The 18,259-nt window shown below is 38.7% G+C and overlaps 1 protein-coding gene across 1 annotated transcript; it reads right to left on the reverse strand.

Moving 5' to 3' along the window:
- Window positions 1-266: 266 nt before the first annotated feature.
- Window positions 267-18,243, reverse strand: LOC111335514 (uncharacterized). Its single transcript, XM_022941437.2, has 28 exons — window positions 17,808-18,243; window positions 16,916-17,008; window positions 14,956-15,134; window positions 14,252-14,336; window positions 13,533-13,631; window positions 13,255-13,308; window positions 12,614-12,694; window positions 12,266-12,340; window positions 11,803-11,886; window positions 10,176-10,241; window positions 9,834-9,928; window positions 9,434-9,489; window positions 8,521-8,633; window positions 8,140-8,289; window positions 7,584-7,725; window positions 7,090-7,267; window positions 6,272-6,361; window positions 5,037-5,160; window positions 4,870-4,940; window positions 4,681-4,756; window positions 4,381-4,443; window positions 3,770-3,882; window positions 3,429-3,494; window positions 2,722-2,778; window positions 2,498-2,558; window positions 2,324-2,413; window positions 2,021-2,111; window positions 267-1,345 (listed from the first exon to the last, which is right to left on the reverse strand). The coding sequence occupies exons 1-28, from the start codon at window positions 17,958-17,960 to the stop codon at window positions 1,254-1,256; spliced, it is 2,697 nt and encodes an 898-aa protein (XP_022797172.1). The 5' UTR covers window positions 17,961-18,243; the 3' UTR covers window positions 267-1,253.
- Window positions 18,244-18,259: the final 16 nt, after the last annotated feature.

The following is an 18,259-nucleotide window of genomic DNA, read 5'->3' on the forward strand; positions in this document are numbered from 1 at the left end:
AACATCTTATTAACCGAGCTAGGTCGGTCTGTATGGGAGAATCTTGACCTCGGTCGCTGGTACAGACCTCACTGCGTTCGGTCTGTACTGCCGACCTCGGTCAAGATTCTCCCGTACAGCCCTCCCGCTCGGTTAATAAGAACTTAATAAAACACTTCACTCTGACAGCATAGCACTTAGAAGAAAGAATAACGCACCCAATCTTTAGAATTAAAGGGATAAAAAGGTAGAGGCAGATATGGTAAAAGATGACAGTTAAAGAAAAGTGAAGTTCCCAGAGTCGCCTGGCTTGTCTCTGGCAAATGAAATTGCCATGAGTGTCCAGCTGATCTCATCGTTTATTGGTAACACACTGTTTCAATATAAATTGGTCCCACGATAGTAAATAATGTTTCCTTCAATTGAGAAAACGTGATAAATATTTGCATTTAATAATGCAGGATATAAATATTCAGTTTCTTTCGCATTTGCCATCAAGTTCCCATTGGCTAATAATTAAGTTAACCTAAGTTCTGATTGGTCAGTTGATTGACCTTATCTACTGACTATCAGTACTAACGATGAGAAGAAGGCAGCTTTCCGATTGACTGTCGTTGATCCAAAACCAATGAAATCACAACAGCATATCAGAGAAAAAGAAAGGTTTAAGAGCCCCCAGTCTGCGCGTCCACTACATCAGAAGTAACAAGTTTGCCCCCTTCTTCACCACTGCCCCCTTTATCTTTTGAAGACAAGTTATGTTTCTATTCTAAAGAAATAATTACAAATTCTATTAGCATGCACGTTTCAATCAAAAACACTTGACTGAAAGGGCAGGCTGAGTGCCTTTAAAACATCGCCTTCCGCGAAACACAGGCACGTATGTTAGATTAGGTAAGTGATTAATTTCGAGCAGTTTAAATGACACAAATCGAAGGAAACGAGCTAACACCTTTGTTATTGTTATTGTTGTTGTTTTTTTGGGGGGGTGGGGGCTGGGCTGATAAAGGTGGAACAAACTTATTACATTAGATAGTTAACTCGCTGGAAACTCGACTGACAAAGTCACATATGCATTAGTTTGGCGCGAGTTTCCTGTCAAAGCGAAGTAAGCAAAACAGTGAAATCCCGAATTACTTTCGAAACTCAACTGAGTGTACTTTTAAGTTATACATCATGCAACATGTAAAATCAATCAATGCCATATTCAATTCAAAAGAGAGCAATAAACTCAGTTGCAGTAACAAATTAGGGTCACACAGCAAGGTGACTGGTCATACATCTGGAGCTGGAGTTCGGGCGCTTCTCACTCGTTTACGAACGTCTTTCGCGATACTCTTCGTTAGCTTGGAGTCCATTCCAACCTCTGTCAAAAAGTAAAACAGTGAAAGGTTATTTGTGAAAGGTCATTTGCTCTGATTCATCAGTCTCGTCCCGGCTTAGTTAAAGATGAAAATCCTTGAAGACAAGGTCTTCTTCAGCAGTTTAATCATGATTTTATTCGAGACAAATATTCAAGGTGAAAAAAGAACATCTATAACTCTGTACGAGCACATGCAACTGCTACTTCAACCAAGAATTCCCAGCATACCCAAAGCGCACGGGAGTAACGCAACGCGTGAAAGAACACTTTACGTATCATTCAAGATAATGCTATTGTTGATTTCACTCCAGACTGCGAACTTTCAAACCATAGTTACTATTACGACGAAGAACATAATTTCCCGTGAGGATAAAAGACTAAAGTTTTGCGCACAACCCAAATGATGCGCGCCGCTGGACTTCAATTCGGTGAAGGGACGGGAGGTATTGTTTCTCTCCTTAAGTGTGATGCAAGACAATAATGTGAAAACCAAGAATTGGTCATTAATATCCGACCAGCTGAAAAAAAAAACAGGATTTGACGAAAAGACTAGGTTCGGTTCCCTTTATAGTATAACGTATCTCATCTTTTAGTTAATTGAAATGACTGATTGAGACCATTTTAGAGGTTAATCAAAATAACAAAGGGGCCCCTTTCCCCGCGTGAGAGTTTTCTTACCTGACGCAGAGTTTTTTATTGTTTCAAGCAATTCTTCTTCAGTTACTGCACTGTTTTCGGCTAAAGTAGCGATAAATTTCTTTTCTTCCTCCTAAAGAGAAAATGAATCGCACATTTTAAAGAAAATACATGTTGGAAAAAAAAAAAAAAGGTTAAAAAAGGAGGGTATAATTTCTGCCGAATGATTATTTAAAAGTTAACGGCACAAGTATGAAAAAGGAGCTGGCGTCTGATTTTGGATGGTCGTGTCGGATATTGGCCTTTTCAAGTCCGAGACAAGAGAACTATATGAAGTCGTCAAACCTGCAAGTCGGCCAAGAGTTGCTCGTCCACTTCTTTATTGATCTCTTCCAACTGACGCGCAAGGTCCAACTGCATTTCACGCTCTAGGTCCTGGGTGAAGGAGACAAGAAAACGATCAAAGATAGAAACCAAGATCATTAAAAAGATTGAGTGAGAGACGGCCGTCAGACGTACTTCCATTTCTCTCCTGTGGCGCTGCTCTGCTAAAAGTGCGAATAACTTGGTTCCCGCAGACCTGCAAAGAAAGCAATATTAGAACAAAATCGAAAACAATACGCCGTAGTCGAGGTAGTTCAGCAAAATGGACTTATACACGAGTGCAAAAGGCTAAGATTAGAAACAGCGGTCGACAACAAAAGATTCACTGATAAGAAAGACATGACTGTTGTGGAACTTACTGTACAGCTTTACTTTTTTGCTCTTCTTTCTCTTGATAAAGTTTCTCTTCCAAAGCCCTGAAAAATAAGTTTAATATCTAAATCTGTTCTCGGCGAAGGTTGGTGTAGAGGGGAGTCTTTTTTTTCTAAAGGTAAGTAATTGCAATGATTAAAGGGGGTAGGTTCTAAAGAAACTGTGGTACTGCGTCGGTAAGAGGAATTAGAAGATAATTCAGTTTGGTTTCGTCAACTGAGTTGATAACGTAAATTGGCCACTGTAAAGAATTTCTAAAGTTGACTTTTCGAGCGTACTCCCTTCGTCAGAGTTTGAACTCAGTTGATAAAACCAAATTAATTGCAAGAAAGTATACACCTGGGCCGAAATGAACAAAGCTAGGGTAAAGTGTTGAGTTAAACTAAAGGAAACCAGATAGAGGATAGGTCCATGCCATGTCTGAAGTATGAGGTATATGTCACCCTATTGCCCCACCCCTCCCCTCTCCTTCTCTCTGACCGTCGCTCTCCCCAGCCTTCCGCTGCTGCAAAAATCAAAGATTGTGGCTACAATTTTCACCAAGATAATGCTAAGCAATCTCCCGCCAAAATAACGCGTGTTCTGCGGGGTAACCCTACTGTGCAATCAATTTACAATAGCTCCTGGCTTCCGCAACGAAGCATGAGCAACAACTACAAATGACGTCTTACATGGTAGCGTACAAACATGTTACCTCGCTTTCTTTTGTTGCTTTGCTGCAATTTTCTCTCGAATTTTCTGCATCTGTTTTTCCTTCTCCCTACAATCAATAAGGTGAAGAAACTGAAGCACAGAAAATAGTAATAACAGCAAATAATATAACTTACAAAAAAACATTTGCTTTCTTGGTCGCTTCTACGTTTTTGCAACTCATTGAAGGTTCGTTCCTGAATGGGTATCTCAACACCATTGTGCTCATAAGTTTTCACGGCCCCTTGGCTTGATCCTCTACAGTCAGGTTTAAGCGTTGCAAGAACAGTTTCAAACAAAATCTACCGGTCGAAAGTACGCATAAGACAAGTGTGCAATTCTTACATATCTATCTGTGTATTCAACTTGTCCACTTGTTTCTGATGTTGTTTCAAAATCTTATCCGTCTGTGCATCAGCTAAAGTTCCTTCTCTCGTCATGTTCTCTACTAACTTTTTCTGTAAAAAAAAAAAAAAAACAAAACAAAACAAGAGAATCTTTAACGGGAGAAATGTCAACGAAAAAAGTAAAAGAGAAATAAGATATATAACAGTTGAACTATTCGCATTCAAACTTATTTAGCATCGAGGTCAACTTATTCAAAGCAACGTCACATGGTTAAGTACTTCATACGGCAAACGGCTGAACACGGCTGCTTACCATTTACCGTCACGAAAAAACCCGCAAACTCCGGAGGGGAAAAAATTGAAGGCGCCGTTCTACTTTGAACGTTTAGAAATAATTACGGGCATTTGACTTGGGTGACACACTTCTTTTGTTCTGTTCAGTGTGTTTTCAGTAAATTTTTGTAAGTCCTGACCCTTTTCATTCCTCTGTAAAGCTATGTCCATTCATGAAATATTTTATGCCTTAAATTTCCAACTGGTTGGTTCTTGTGAAAGGTAAGTACCACAGAACAGTAATTGCTGTGACTTGAGAGCTAACTGATTAATCACCTCCAGGGAACGGATAGCTTCGTCTTGCTTTTTGATGATTTCTTCCCTTCTTGCAACTGCAACCTTTACGTGAAACACACATGATAAGATTCTAGACATTAATTTTTTACTGTTACACGAGGAAAATGAAGCGAAGTTTATAACGCATTTCAAGGGATTGGCGCAAAGCCAAAACCACAGTTATCACAAAGGCCAATCAAAACAAAAGTAAATTGATAACCCAAAGTAAAGAGGGGAGAAAAAACCGGTGAAAAAAAAAAAAAAAAAACACTCAAATAAGAATGTCTGTGATCAGCTCACCTGCAGTTTACCCAAGATTTTACCAAGTCTCTCATCTTGTTCTCTTAAAGCTTCCTCTGTCTCGGCCGCCAAACGTCTATAAAAGACAGAAATTTCAAATTATTATTAACAAAATGTCCATGTTTTGGATCCAGACTTCATTACCAAAGAAAATATGACGTCCAACAACAACGAAATTCAACGACTTACCTTCTCAATTCTTCTAAGGCGGTCTGATGTTCAGCCTCTATTTTCTTCACCTCAGCTTGATATTCAATGTGCTACATAAACAAAAAAAAACATCTGAAATCTTAATCACAGCAATCCCCAGGCAAGTTAAGGTAATATTGATGAGATTAGTGAAGTGAAAATCTAACCTGAACACGTGTAAGGTTCTTCATGGCTTCTGGGTCGTTGTCCTCGTATTCTTTTCGTTCCTTCTCCATCTGTTGCCTCATTTCAGCAAGCCTGGCTCGTCTTGTTGCCAGGCGCTGTTCCAACCTGCAGGGAAGAAACAGTTAGATTACAGAGTCACAAGCTTCTGCAGTTCATCAAGGTACACTTTCCTTTCCGTTAAATACTGAGCTAAGTTATGGTTTGTTAAACTTGAAATTTTCAAGTGTTTTCATTTGATATACTTGCTTATCCTCTCCATCGTTACTTACTTACTCCCCCTACGTTTCCATACCCTTACCACTTTGTTATTCGCACAGAGCAGTTTTCGGTCGACTTTCGAAAAATCAAAACCATAATTATCACAACAGCCAATCGGGGCGAAAGTCGACTGACATCATCGTTAGCCAATGAGAACTCAAGGATAAAATACAGCAAACTGCATAAAACGTGGGAAAACGCGAGTGACGAAATCATAGTTGCTTCAAGTTTTAAATCTGATTGGTCGAGAATGGCGCAAGTTTTCTGAGCCAATCACAGAGCAAAGTCAATCTTGGATTGCTTTGGACACTAGTTGAAAACTACTCTGTGAGTTATCATTGGAAGTTTTCATTCAAGCTTAATAAGCCAATTTTCAACCAAAATTTTAAAACAAATTTTGTTTTGTAACGAAAACTCATCACACGATCACGATGTATCACTCTTTTAGAAGCAAACCTTGTTGAAAAGTTTTGTTTCAAATTACTGCCCAAGTGCACTAAACTATCGATATTTTTCTTTCTAGAGCGCTTTACCAAAGAGTGCCACTTCAACAAACATAGTTGTCCCCCCGGCCATTAAAAACAAATGAAGACATTACAAAAAGCTAATGAGAATACAGAATAAAAACCAGAAAACTGCTTTAAGCGCGGGAAATCAAAAGTAACCAAGTCGTGATTGATTTTAGTTTCGCATTTGATCATTTTGGGGAAAGGTGCGAGTTTTTCTGGACCAATCACAGCAAGCACTGAAGCAAAACCAATGTAATACCAGAATTCCTTTAATATTCGATGAATATTTGCTCCATCTAACTGCAGAATGAGTCAGAACCGGAGTGGAATACATTCAAATAAGGCTACATGACACATTTTATTTTCGTCTTCAGAATGCGTGAGAACCAGTCACGATTTTTCATCTCATAAAAAACTTCGTTTGATTTCTTTATCTTACACTAACAAACCTTTTCTGTTGCCTCAGTCTCGTCATTTGTAAATGATTGTTGAGTGCTATCACGTTCTGCTCGTGTTCTAGCATCACTTGTTTACGTAAGCTGTAGGAGCAAAAAGAATGATAATTACTACGAAAGCAAACGTCTCCTTCTCAACTGCCATTTTTGGAGGAGCATATGGATCATGTTAATACAGGGATACACTGATAAGCTCGGGTAAAGAAGGTGGGTACTCGAGGAAAAACTGGAAGAACAAACTAATGCTAAAATGGGACTGACTGTATGCCTTAAACCCTTTTCTTGTTACAACTGATTTTATCTTACCGTAGGAAATTAACGATACACGAATTTAAGACTAAACTTCAATCGCTGTTGATCAAGTTGATCAAGGGCAGATTCACCATTACATCGAACAGTCCAACGAGCGATATCTCTCCCTTAACCATTACGTTTAGGGACATTTTAAGAAAATGTTTTTGTTGCAGATGTGGACAAGTGTTAAAGTAAATATTTTAGTGTTATTTATTTATTTATTTTTCTAAATTCCGTTTCTTCATGAAAGTTGCATTAAGTTCCCTATTTTAAATTCAATCGCCTCTTTCGCGTTGACCCCTGTTACTAAAATTACCAAATTCATACTGGCATAAATTTCCTGACGTCAATTCTTTGTACTCTATCGCGCTCAGTGGTGTAAAAAGGTGTAGGGCGAAATGTTTCAACCGAACCTAGAATTAGTAAACATCATTATAGCTCCTAATCAGTTTTAAAGCTGAATTAACATTTCACATTAAGTGTAAAGTTCCTCTATTAATTCCTCTGTTTATACATACTCTTCTGGGAGTCCTGCTTGGGTGTTTAACACTTGTTTTATAGCTTTCTCTTGCTCTGCAACCAACTGGTTCTGTTCGGCTTGCTGTCGTTCTAAATCCCTTTCCCACCTTTTCTTCCTTTCTTCCAGTTTCTCTTGAATTACAGCTCGTTGCCTCTGACGCTCACGGTTTTTTCTCTCTAAGGGTAAATAGAAAAGCGCAAACTTGTAAACGGTCCCCTTTGCTTACTTGCGAGTTCCCTGTAGCTCAGCTAGCTCCTTATATGAGTGTGAGATCAAAAAAGTATGAAGTTGGATTTCTTCTTTGTCTTAGCCTTCCTTCCTGACAAAGTTACACTTTTCTTTACTTCTGTCGTTGCAAAGAAATTTCGGCCGATGTCCAAAATATTATGACACTACTTACAGCCTTTATAACTCTCTAGGACATTTCTCTCCATCGCCATCGCTAGCTCTTTCCATAGTATCAAAAAACATCATTGCATTTATTGTACAAACCGTTTGCTGCGTTGACTTCTTCCAGATGTTTGTTCATCAATTTCTCAGCTTCCTTTGACGACAGATGCGCCTCCTTTCTAATCTGTTCAAATAAGGTTTCCTCTCTTTCTTTCAAACTACGTTGTCGTTTTTCGTCTAGCTTCTATTGTTTGAAACATCAAAGAAAAAATGGTACAGTCACATGCCTTGTTCTCACCAGAATCTAGGTAGTAGAAATGTTTGCACTTCAAAACTTTAGAGCCTGCGCTTCGAATCATCTAATAAGAGCTTCGTGGCATAACACAGCAAGTTGTGTGAACAGTATACTGGGTACGTCAAACTGGCGAAGTTAAGCGCCGGTCTAATGGCAATCTTTTGCAACACTTTCGTCCAGAAGTCTAATGGGCAATCGAAATCTGGTATATCTCAGCGTGTTCACGAGATGTTCTTGACTGCAAGTAACCGTCGAGCACACCGTGGTTACATTGAAAAAACTATTCTTCAATAAGTGAAAACTTTATTTACTCGGTATTTTTTAATGTACCCACACTACCGGTATTTTAAACCTGACACCAACCTGTCGGAGGACGTTCAGTTCTTCCACTTCGGACTCATCAGCTCGGTCCTCCTCTTCTTCACGCGCAACTTGCTGCTGCACCCTAAGTTTATGGTTCGCCTCCAGGAAGTCCTCAGCTGTCATGTTACCATCAGTAATCAGCTGGTTGGCCTGTAATGATGATGGTAAAAAAAAAATCTCAATCACAATGCGTCGCGTAGCGCTAGCCCTCTCTGCAGAGATCTCACTGCGTGACATGATGATATGAGGACATGATTTGAAGATACGCGACGAGGTGACGAGAATACAGAAACGTTGCGAAGAAGACAAGGAACAGATACAAAGAAAAAGCTAGAGAGCGAAAAAAGGAAGAAGATCGTCTACTTGTTATATGTGCTGTACCTTCCTTTCAAAATCCTCTTTTTCTGCAACTTGTTCCATTTCTAGTTTTCTCATTCTTTGCTCCCGCTTTCTTCTGAGCTTCTCGTTTAAATCGTTTTGACTTTTCAGGATAGCTGTAAAAAGTTAGCATTGAAAAATCACAATCAACAAAAGCACCTCTGCCAGGTAGATTGATGACGAGACAGGACGCTGTACTGTGTTACGTCTGGAACTAATATCGTTCAAGTCTGAGATGTCATGGTGATTTAGGGTTACTGAATACTGCTCGGTGCTTCCTAATACTAAGGTGTGTTTAAGTAATCCATTAATTCTTTAGAAAAGAATAATTATCTACAAGTTTGTAATTATTGAAAGTAAGTTTTTAAGTTACAATTGAACAAGTGCCGCATTTTAGTATAGTGTTGCGTTCACCAAACTGTCTCTGTGAACATGGAATGAGTTGCAATGCTTCATAAAATAAAACCAAAAAGAGGCATGACTGGTAAGCGGTAGTATATTGTAGTTTATATAGCTTGGGCCAAAGCTACATCGGCCGGTGATAATAGAAACAGCCTAAGATTATTGAATTTCTCTATCCATACTTCAATGTGAAACCAAACAACCTTTTAATGAAGGATTACATAAATTCTTGAAAATTCGCTACTATAAACTACCTGTTTATACTTTTATCACTTCGAGCTGATAATCAACAGTTTTACGATTGCCCGACGACGCAGTAGGAGAGTTTCTTCCGACAAATTATTTTCACTCAAATAACATCGAGTAGACCTTGTCAAAACACTACCGATCCATAACATCCAAGTAGAAATGAGTCAACCAGTTACATACATGTGGTTTCGCCCCTTGGAGACTAAAGTTTAGAATCTGGTTTGATAAGAGGAGGATACAACAACTTTATTTGTTTTCTCCAAACCTTGCTGATGTTTCTCTTCTAAAACTCTGAGATCTCTTTCATATTCATCCATGATCCTTGGAATTAGACATAAACAGAAACATAGTTACACTTATGTACACACAATAGTCGGGGAATATTCTTCGAAAATTTTCGCCAAAATTATTACGACTTTCATGACCTATTCAGAAAATAGCGCCGCTATAATCTTGGCAGGGAGTATAGCGCTGACGATTACTTTGAAACAAATGTCTCAAAGTTATGAAAATGACCAAAAATAAATAACGCAAGTTTTTCTTTTAACAATGTTCAAACATGGTAAAAGCGGCCTGCCAGTCGTGATTTCCACTTCATCTTTGTTAGCGCTTTAAAATTGAAGACACCTGCAGGTGAATTTTAGCCTGTTATAAATTGTAGCTACCTGTCCTTCTGGTCATTTTGAAGCTTTCCCCTTTTGCATAAAACGTCCAAATTCTTCTTCGGCTGTTTCAATCGGTCGTCAAATTCCTCATTTTCCTACGAAGTAGTATATCATTCAGTAATTGTGCGGGAACAGAATTAGAATTAGAAGAGGGTCATCTAGCTGTGCCAAACTGAACTTGAAAACTGGTTCAATATTTTTTTTATTTCTAACAGAATAAAGAAGAGAGTATTATCAAGGAATAATGACAGAGACCGAGACTGAGTTCATATCATATTATATCTGAAAGGTGAAAAAGTAAACTCGTTAAACGAATGTTCAGTAATGTGGCTAATTACAAACCTGCTCATTATCCACAACTCTTTGTTGAGCAAGGGCTTGTCTTCGCGCAAGTCTTTCGTGCAAAACCTACATGTATGGGTGATCGATGAGACCATAATACACTCCTAACTGGCAAACACATTAACAGACAACTGCACGGAAAGTAAAACCCTGAACTGCTGTATGTAGCTTGTAACATGAAGTTGTCAAGAATCTACACTTGATGAAAAACATCTACCCTTGGCAGTAATTTTGATGAGTACTTCTTTCCCTGTCTTACGGCTCACTCATTTGTTTCATATCATGTTGTCCTAAAATGTATCATCATGTAGAACCCAAACTGATTACTAATAAAAGAATGCCACAAAATCATTTTTATATGTTTCATAACCTGTAAACCCTTTTGGCAAACCAAAGACATTACTCCATGGGAAATAAAATAGAGTCAGAGTGCCAAGGCTGTCATGGGTGTACAATACTGTCACGATTAACAAAGAATGAAAACATTCACCATTAACACACCTATCATTAAGATTAAGATTGCAAACTATACCTTCACACAAAGGGAAGGGTTCATTTCAAGAAATAGCTGGCTTCAGGGCCTCATTACCTGAACCTCTACATCTGGGCACAGTTGCATAAAAGGCAGATAACACTATCTAACAGATAAATCGCTCTCCCGCGGATAAGTTATAGCAAAACGTTTAGCCTTATCCACCAGATAGAGTTTTATCCGGTAGACAGGATTATCCAACCTTCTAACAACCAGACCCAGAGTTGGCTCACTATTTAACATCTGAGTCCCCACTCCCCTGCCCTCTCCCCCACTCCCCTGCCCCCTTCCCCACTCCCCTGCCCCCTTCCCCACTCCCCTGCCCCCTTCCCCACTCCCCTGCCCCCTTCCCCACTCCCCTGCCCCCTTCCCCACTCCCCTGTCCCCTTCCCCACTCCCCTGCCCCCTTCCCCACTCCCCTGCCCCCTTCCCCACTCCCCTGTCCCCTTCCCCACTCCCCTGCCCCCTTCCCCACTCCCCTGCCCCCTTCCCCACTCCCCTGCCCCCTTCCCCACTCCCCTGTCCCCTTCCCCACTCCCCTGTCCCCTTCCCCACTCCCCTGCCCCCTTCCCCACTCCCCTGTCCCCTTCCCCACTCCCCTGCCCCCTTCCCCACTCCCCTGTCCCCTTTCCCACTCCCCTGTCCCCTTCCCCACTCCCCTGCCCCCTTCCCCACTCCCCTGCCCCCTTCCCCACTCCCCTGCCCCCTTCCCCACTCCCCTGCACCCTTCCCCACTCCCCTGCCCCCTTCCCCACTCCCCTGCCCCCTTCCCCACACCCCTGCCCCCTTCCCCACTCCCCTGCCCCCTTCCCCACTCCCCTGCCCCCTTCCCCACTCCCCTGTCCCCTTCCCCACTCCCCTGTCCCCTTCCCCACTCCCCTGCCCCCTTCCCCACTCCCCTGTCCCCTTCCCCACTCCCCTGCCCCCTTCCCCACTCCCCTGCCCCCTTCCCCACTCCCCTTCCCCACTCCCCTGCCCCCTTCCCCACTCTCCTGCCCCCTCCATGTAACAATAAATAAATTTATGTTTGAAACTGAAAAATATCATTCTTATCAACTACCCACTGTTTCAAAACTTTCTAAGCAAGAAGCATACCATGTTTTGCCTGCTGGCCTCCTCAGCCAACTTCCTGTCTACGGCAGCCATGTTCATCATGAGTTTGGCAACAATCTGCTCTGCCTGTGCAGAAAAAGGGAAAGTTCATTTCTTAACAATCCACCACATACTCTAATCTGACAAATAAAGGATAGTTACTTTTAGTATTGATTGGTAAAAGAAGTTTTATAGGAGATTCATATTTACTTGACTTGGAAAATCTATCAGAATTCTTTTATTAGTGGTCATCTCACTTTCATTAACAGAGGAATAAGTTGTCTAATATAAATTGTCAAACCCCCATTAAGCAGTCACAATTAGGCTAGTGGAGAAAAGGAGGTTATCGATGTACAGAGAATAGTCTATGATGTTCACAAAAGTCACTGACAGTATCAATGTGGCACATATGTCAATCCTGCAAACTTTAATTGTGGTGATTGCTTCATACCAAACTCCAACTCACCTCTTGTTCTGACAGTTCAGTGTCCTGCAAGAGATCTGTTCTCAGTTTCTCCTGAAGTTCCATTCTTTCTGTAGCCTGTTAAATTATACAACACAGATGAAGGAATTTAAAATCTTTGGTAAAAGTCAAGCTAAAATTTATTTTTGATGTCCAAAAATAATTTTAAAATGTCACACTGCAGGTTTTGTTCTGCATTGCAGTGTCAAATGTGCCAGCACTTACTAGAGTTTCCTAACTCACAAATAAATATTTTTTTTTTTCTTGAGAATACAAATCTCTCTCAAAAAATCACTGTAAATACTTAAAAATCTAGTGGTATAAGCTCATTAGGAATAAATTTATACCCACCATTCTCTTAGAGTACTTAGCATGCAGACCCTCTATTGCTTGATCAAGCTCCATGGGATCCACAATGGTTGTTCTAAGTTCCTTTAATTGGAAATTTTTTGGAAAATATCTATTAAGAAACAACTATCTTATAATAAATTGTTCTGACTTGATTATCTTACTTTGGTTTGCAACAGACAATTTCAAACAATAGTGACTAGTAATACTATTGACAATAAGTAAGTATCAATTTTATGGTTAAAGTTAATTATTTCAATCACAAAAACAGGTGTCTGAAGAAGAGAAAAGTGTCAAGGGGCTGAAATTTTGAAGGTTAATTTACTATATGATTCTTGTCTGTCAGCCTCTTGTGGTTGTTAAGAAACATACAGCTGTTTGTAACCTAATCTTTCAAAGCTAGTTATTATGAATAATGTAAAAATTATAGGGAGAATTTTAATCCAAAGAAATAAAGCAAAAAAACAAACAGCAAACCCAAACAATTAAAATTAGAAGGAGAATGTTTCCTCTTTTCTGTAATTATAGTTCTGCTACTGTAACTTAATTAGGAAAGATGAACCCTTAACTACTTCTTTACAAGGCCAAGCCACAAAATAACAGCAAAACTCTACCAAAGATTAGAGTATAACTCAACAGACTACCTGTTCTTCAACCTTCATCTCTTCATTAGCATTCCTGTCTATGTCTTCAATTGCCTACAAAAAAGAGGCACAAATTTATTGGTAGGCTTGAGCATGTTAAGAGGAAAGTAATCTAAGGACAAAAAGTAACTTTTATTTTTATTGTGCACCTATCTTTTGACTTTTGGGTTACCATATAGCACCTATCCCTTTTAATAGATATTTGAAAGTCTCTGAAAGAAAACAGACCTACATATAAAATCATGTGTAAATAAAAAAAAATGAGATGTCTATGATACCTGCTCATACTTGGCCAAAGAATCTCTTCGAAACCCTTCACTTATTCTGGATTTGCTCATCAAGAAACTCAAAATCATTTTCAACAACTGTAGGAATGTCTGCGGAAATTATGAAATACAAGACTATAGTGATTAGATTGTTCCCAGAAGTCCTTTTTGATTGAATGAAGAGGATAATGCAAGTGGCTGATCATGAGTTAAAATTGGTTTTAGTTTTACATTTGATTGGTTGAGAGGTTGACATGAATTTTATAGATCAACAACAGAGTGTAGGAAAGCAAATTTTTAACAATAAATTAAAAATTCCTCTAATAATTCATCAGAGACTTACATACATCACTGAAGAAGACAGATCTGGACAAAAAATGTTAAATGATTGACCCAGCTTTCACTCCCATAATCTTATTTATTTTGATTAATTATTAAATCTCCTCACTGACTGCCATAAATGTCTTTGATGTTAGTTTGGAGGAATTGGTAGTGGATCAACTAGTATCCCCTTGTCTCCTACCCTTTTCTACTTCAGATATTGTATTGATGTTGCGAAGAGAAAACCTGTCTTGGTCACTCCTAGGAGCTTAAAAGGGTTAAAGTGAAGAAAACAATAATATCTGTTTCAGTTTGTGATCTCTCGCAGCATTTCTTAGTCCCAAACATTTTATTTATGAATAAAAAATCTTAACTGTTTGATCTCAAGAAGAAAATATGATCTAACACACCTCACTCTTCTGTAGATGGATGTTAGTTTCCATTTCCTCAATTGACTTGAAATCTTGTTTTTGAATTTCAACTTCCATCTCTTCTCTAAAGACAAATAATTATCACAAAACATCCCTCAAGATAAAACATTTTATTTACTTAAGGAAGGAGGGGATTATTTAGGTACTGTTATGATCATTCCAAGATTATAATTTTCAGAGGAATGTTTTACAAGATGTCATTGCAATGCCAATGTCAAAATATTTACCATGATTGTACAGTTATTCAAAAACACTTATAGCCGGAGTCAAACTTTCAGTTAATATTTTAATTCCAAGATCCGATCAGTGATTTTCTCTTTTATCTTCTGCATGTGCATCTCCTTGAGCATTTGTTCATGAATTTGACTTTATATCAGGAGTATCCCCCCTGGCTGATAGATTTGACAAATGTGTACAAGTTTTCATTACCTGTTTGTTGACAAAACTACTTGATTTTGTAAAGAGAAGTTACACTTTAATCACCCCCTGAGAGTAACCTAGTTGAGGTCCTAAGATGTTGGTGAAAGCTATCATAATTGCAGCTTGAATGCTCTTTAGATGTGTAAGTTAGGCAAAGAGATTTACACTGACTGGTACCAACTAATTGCATCATTGTGCTACTTTTAAACTTCTATAAATTAAATCAAGTTGAAAAATAACCCTTCCTCAGGAACCAAATTTACCCTGAAGATTTGCTCAGTGCATAAGCAATTGATGAGTTGTTGCTATCTTGTTTTCCTGTCCAAGCTGATTGACTGTGAAGACTACCGGTGCTAAGGTGGGTTGGTTCCATCTCTATAGCAACATCAGCTGTATTTTTGGTTGACACAGGCATTGGAGCTATCCTGTTACTACCCATTTTCTAGTTATGTGATAAAAAAAAAAATTATCAATGGCTTTCTTACACATTTTATTGTTTTCTGAGAACATTATAATGACAACAGGAATCTCATTATTTTAAATAAAAAAGAGACAATAGAAATAACTGGTTTGACATAATTGGAGCAGTTGTTATTTTAAACATCACAGGTAAATTAAAATTTATATCATAAAATATCATCCACTCAAACTAATCATCAGGGTAATTGTGAAGAAGAGCTCCCCAAAAAACCTGTCGGCCGACTGTCGGTCAACTGTCGGCCGAGAGATTACTGACAGGTTACAAACACTGGCTATACTGACAGCTAACCAACAAGCTACTGACAAGCTACTGTGTGTGAAAACACGCAGTAATTAAACATGACCCAGAAATTATAATAGTCCCGATAAACATGAGTTAAGCTTAGCCTACTTATTGACCGATGGTAAAAAGATTTCTTTCTGAGATGATTAACTAGCAGGATATGAGTGGAGGGGTTGCCTTTGCTCTCAAGAAACAGCTCCTTTAGGAGCCACCAAGTTTGCAAAAGTCAATGACCAACAGTAAAAAACAATTTAACTTATCTGCAACATAATTAAAGCATAATAAATTAGTCAATAATTTCAACTTCAAAATTACTAGTTAATTGGAGGGGGACTGGGACCTAGGTACACATTTCAAAATGGCAGACAAATAACTCGTAGCGAGATTGTAGTTAACACGTTGAAAATTTGGCTGTTCTTGGTGGTGTTCGTGCTAGGATTGGTTTCTACAACGACTGTACATACTAAAGTTTCCCATACAGTACGTAGCGTATCTTTTCGATTCCCTTTTATGGTTAAATAAGGTACAGTTTACGGCACGTTGTAACTGACAAGTTACCAACACTCCACCAACAGGTCACCAACAGTCGGACGACTGTTGGCCATTTGTTGGTCGACTGTCGGCCGACACTTTTGACTAAAACTGTCGAAAAACTGTCAGCTGACAGTTGGCCATTTGTCGACCGACAGTTGGCCAACAGTCGACCAAAAGTAGGCTGACAAACGGCCAACTGTCTGCCAACAGTCAACCAACAAACAGCCGACAGTTGGCCGACAGGTTTTTTGGGGAGCTCTTCTTCACAATCACCCAATATTACACGTCAAAAAAGACATACATGTGTGCCAAAATGGCTAAGACACACTCTAACTGCTGAGAATTACATGCATCACTCATAATTTTCAAATCTGCCTTGAATTAAACCTTGACTAGTGTTTTTCTTAGGTGCAGTTTACATACAAAGGTAAAGAGAAGTTGAAGATTATAAAACAAAACACTTACTGAGAATTATTAACCATACACATCCCTATTGACGTTGTTCTTCAGTGCTTTAATGATTTGACAATTTCAATAAAGTCCATTAACCAATTTCAGAGCAGTTAACTGATACATATATCTTATTAACCAAGCGCGAGGGCCGTATTGGGAAAATATCGGCCTGAGGACTTGACAGTACGGACCGAGCGCAGCGAGGTCCGTACAAAAAAGACCGAGGGCCGATATTCTTCCAGTACGGTCCCGAGCAAGCTTGGTTAATAAGAGATTTATTATACGACTGAAGTTTAAAGGGATACAAGTGCGGTATCATTCGGGACCATTCGGGACAGTACCCGGTCCAATACTTAGAGAATATTGGACCGGCAATAGAGCATTTTGATTGGTTAATTTTAGTTATTGGCCCTCTGACTGCCCGAGTCGTGTAATAATGTATGTTATTTACTATATAAAATTCAAGTATTTACCTTTCCAGATGTCTCTTGTATTTTAACTTCACTCTCTACTTCAATAAGAATTGCTTCAGTTTGTGATTTACTTCTCCTTTGGGAATATTGCTCCTAAATTGTATAAAATCAGAGTACATGTAAATCTATGTAATTGGGTGAGTCCATGTTTCCTTATGTTACGTACTCTACCACACAGTTTTTTATGAGCTAGACCAAACTTTATTGAACAAATTAAAACTAGACTTACTCCATGATACACTTAACTCTCTCTATATCAATCTTTTGACTGTACAGGGACTTCATATGGATTGATAGAAGTCATAAAACAGACCACAAGTGGTTCTTGAAAAATTAAGATAAGAAATAATGTCCTCTCTAGTCAAGAATAGAAAAAGTAAAGCATCGAATCGACGTGATTGTTTAAAATTTCTCGTTAACGTGAAAGATTTTTTGGATATTATTCTTGATGCATCAAAAGGTTAAATATATTTACAAGACTGAGTTTTACAGAGAAGTATAGGGGGCCCTCTTATTACATCTGTGATCAAAATAATAATAAATAATTATAATAATAACGATGATAATTATTAGTAATCATGGTAGAAATAATAGCTTGCAAAATTATAGTAAATAATAGAGATTTAAGCGAAATGATGAGTCAAAGATTACATATATATTCTAGTAACGATTTCCACTGCGACATTTCTTACTTCTTACATGAATTCGTACCCAAATAGTCTCATTTACCAAAGCCTTTAATAAACCTTTTACAAACATACCATTTTCAAATAAGATAATCATAATAAGCAAACCACTTTAAACGACTTAAAAGACACATTCCACATAAATGAAGGATATGTGTAGACATAAGCAGAAAATTATTATATGAAAAATGAGAGAAAAACTTTACCTCCAACTCCCTTAGAATGCATCGCGCTAACAGAAGACCAAGAATGAACCCAATGATAAGACATATCAGAAACACCAAGAAAACATAACCACCAAGAGTATCGAACTTTGTCACCCTGTCCACCACGGTAACAGAAAGGCATTCCCCGTCCATCCTTCTCTATTTTGGATCAACAAAAATACTCTTAATGGATGTAAAAAAAATTAAATATTTCTAACAATCAGAAAAATTACGTTCTTCCCAAACAACTTTCTCACGCTCGTGGGCTCAGCTTGCCAAATATGGAGCTCACGGAACCTCGAAGTTTACTTGATGTTTACAACAGGAACCATGACAACATCGGCAAACAAGAGATTTTAGCGAACTAAGATATTCGTCAAGAAATTAACTGGAAAGTGGTGTACTATCATTCAAGCTACTGTAAAAATTCTAAAAAATCTAATTCCAATGTC

The sequence above is a fragment of the Stylophora pistillata genome, chromosome 1, assembly GCF_964205215.1.
Source record: "Stylophora pistillata chromosome 1, jaStyPist1.2, whole genome shotgun sequence".
NCBI lineage: Eukaryota > Metazoa > Cnidaria > Anthozoa > Scleractinia > Pocilloporidae > Stylophora > Stylophora pistillata.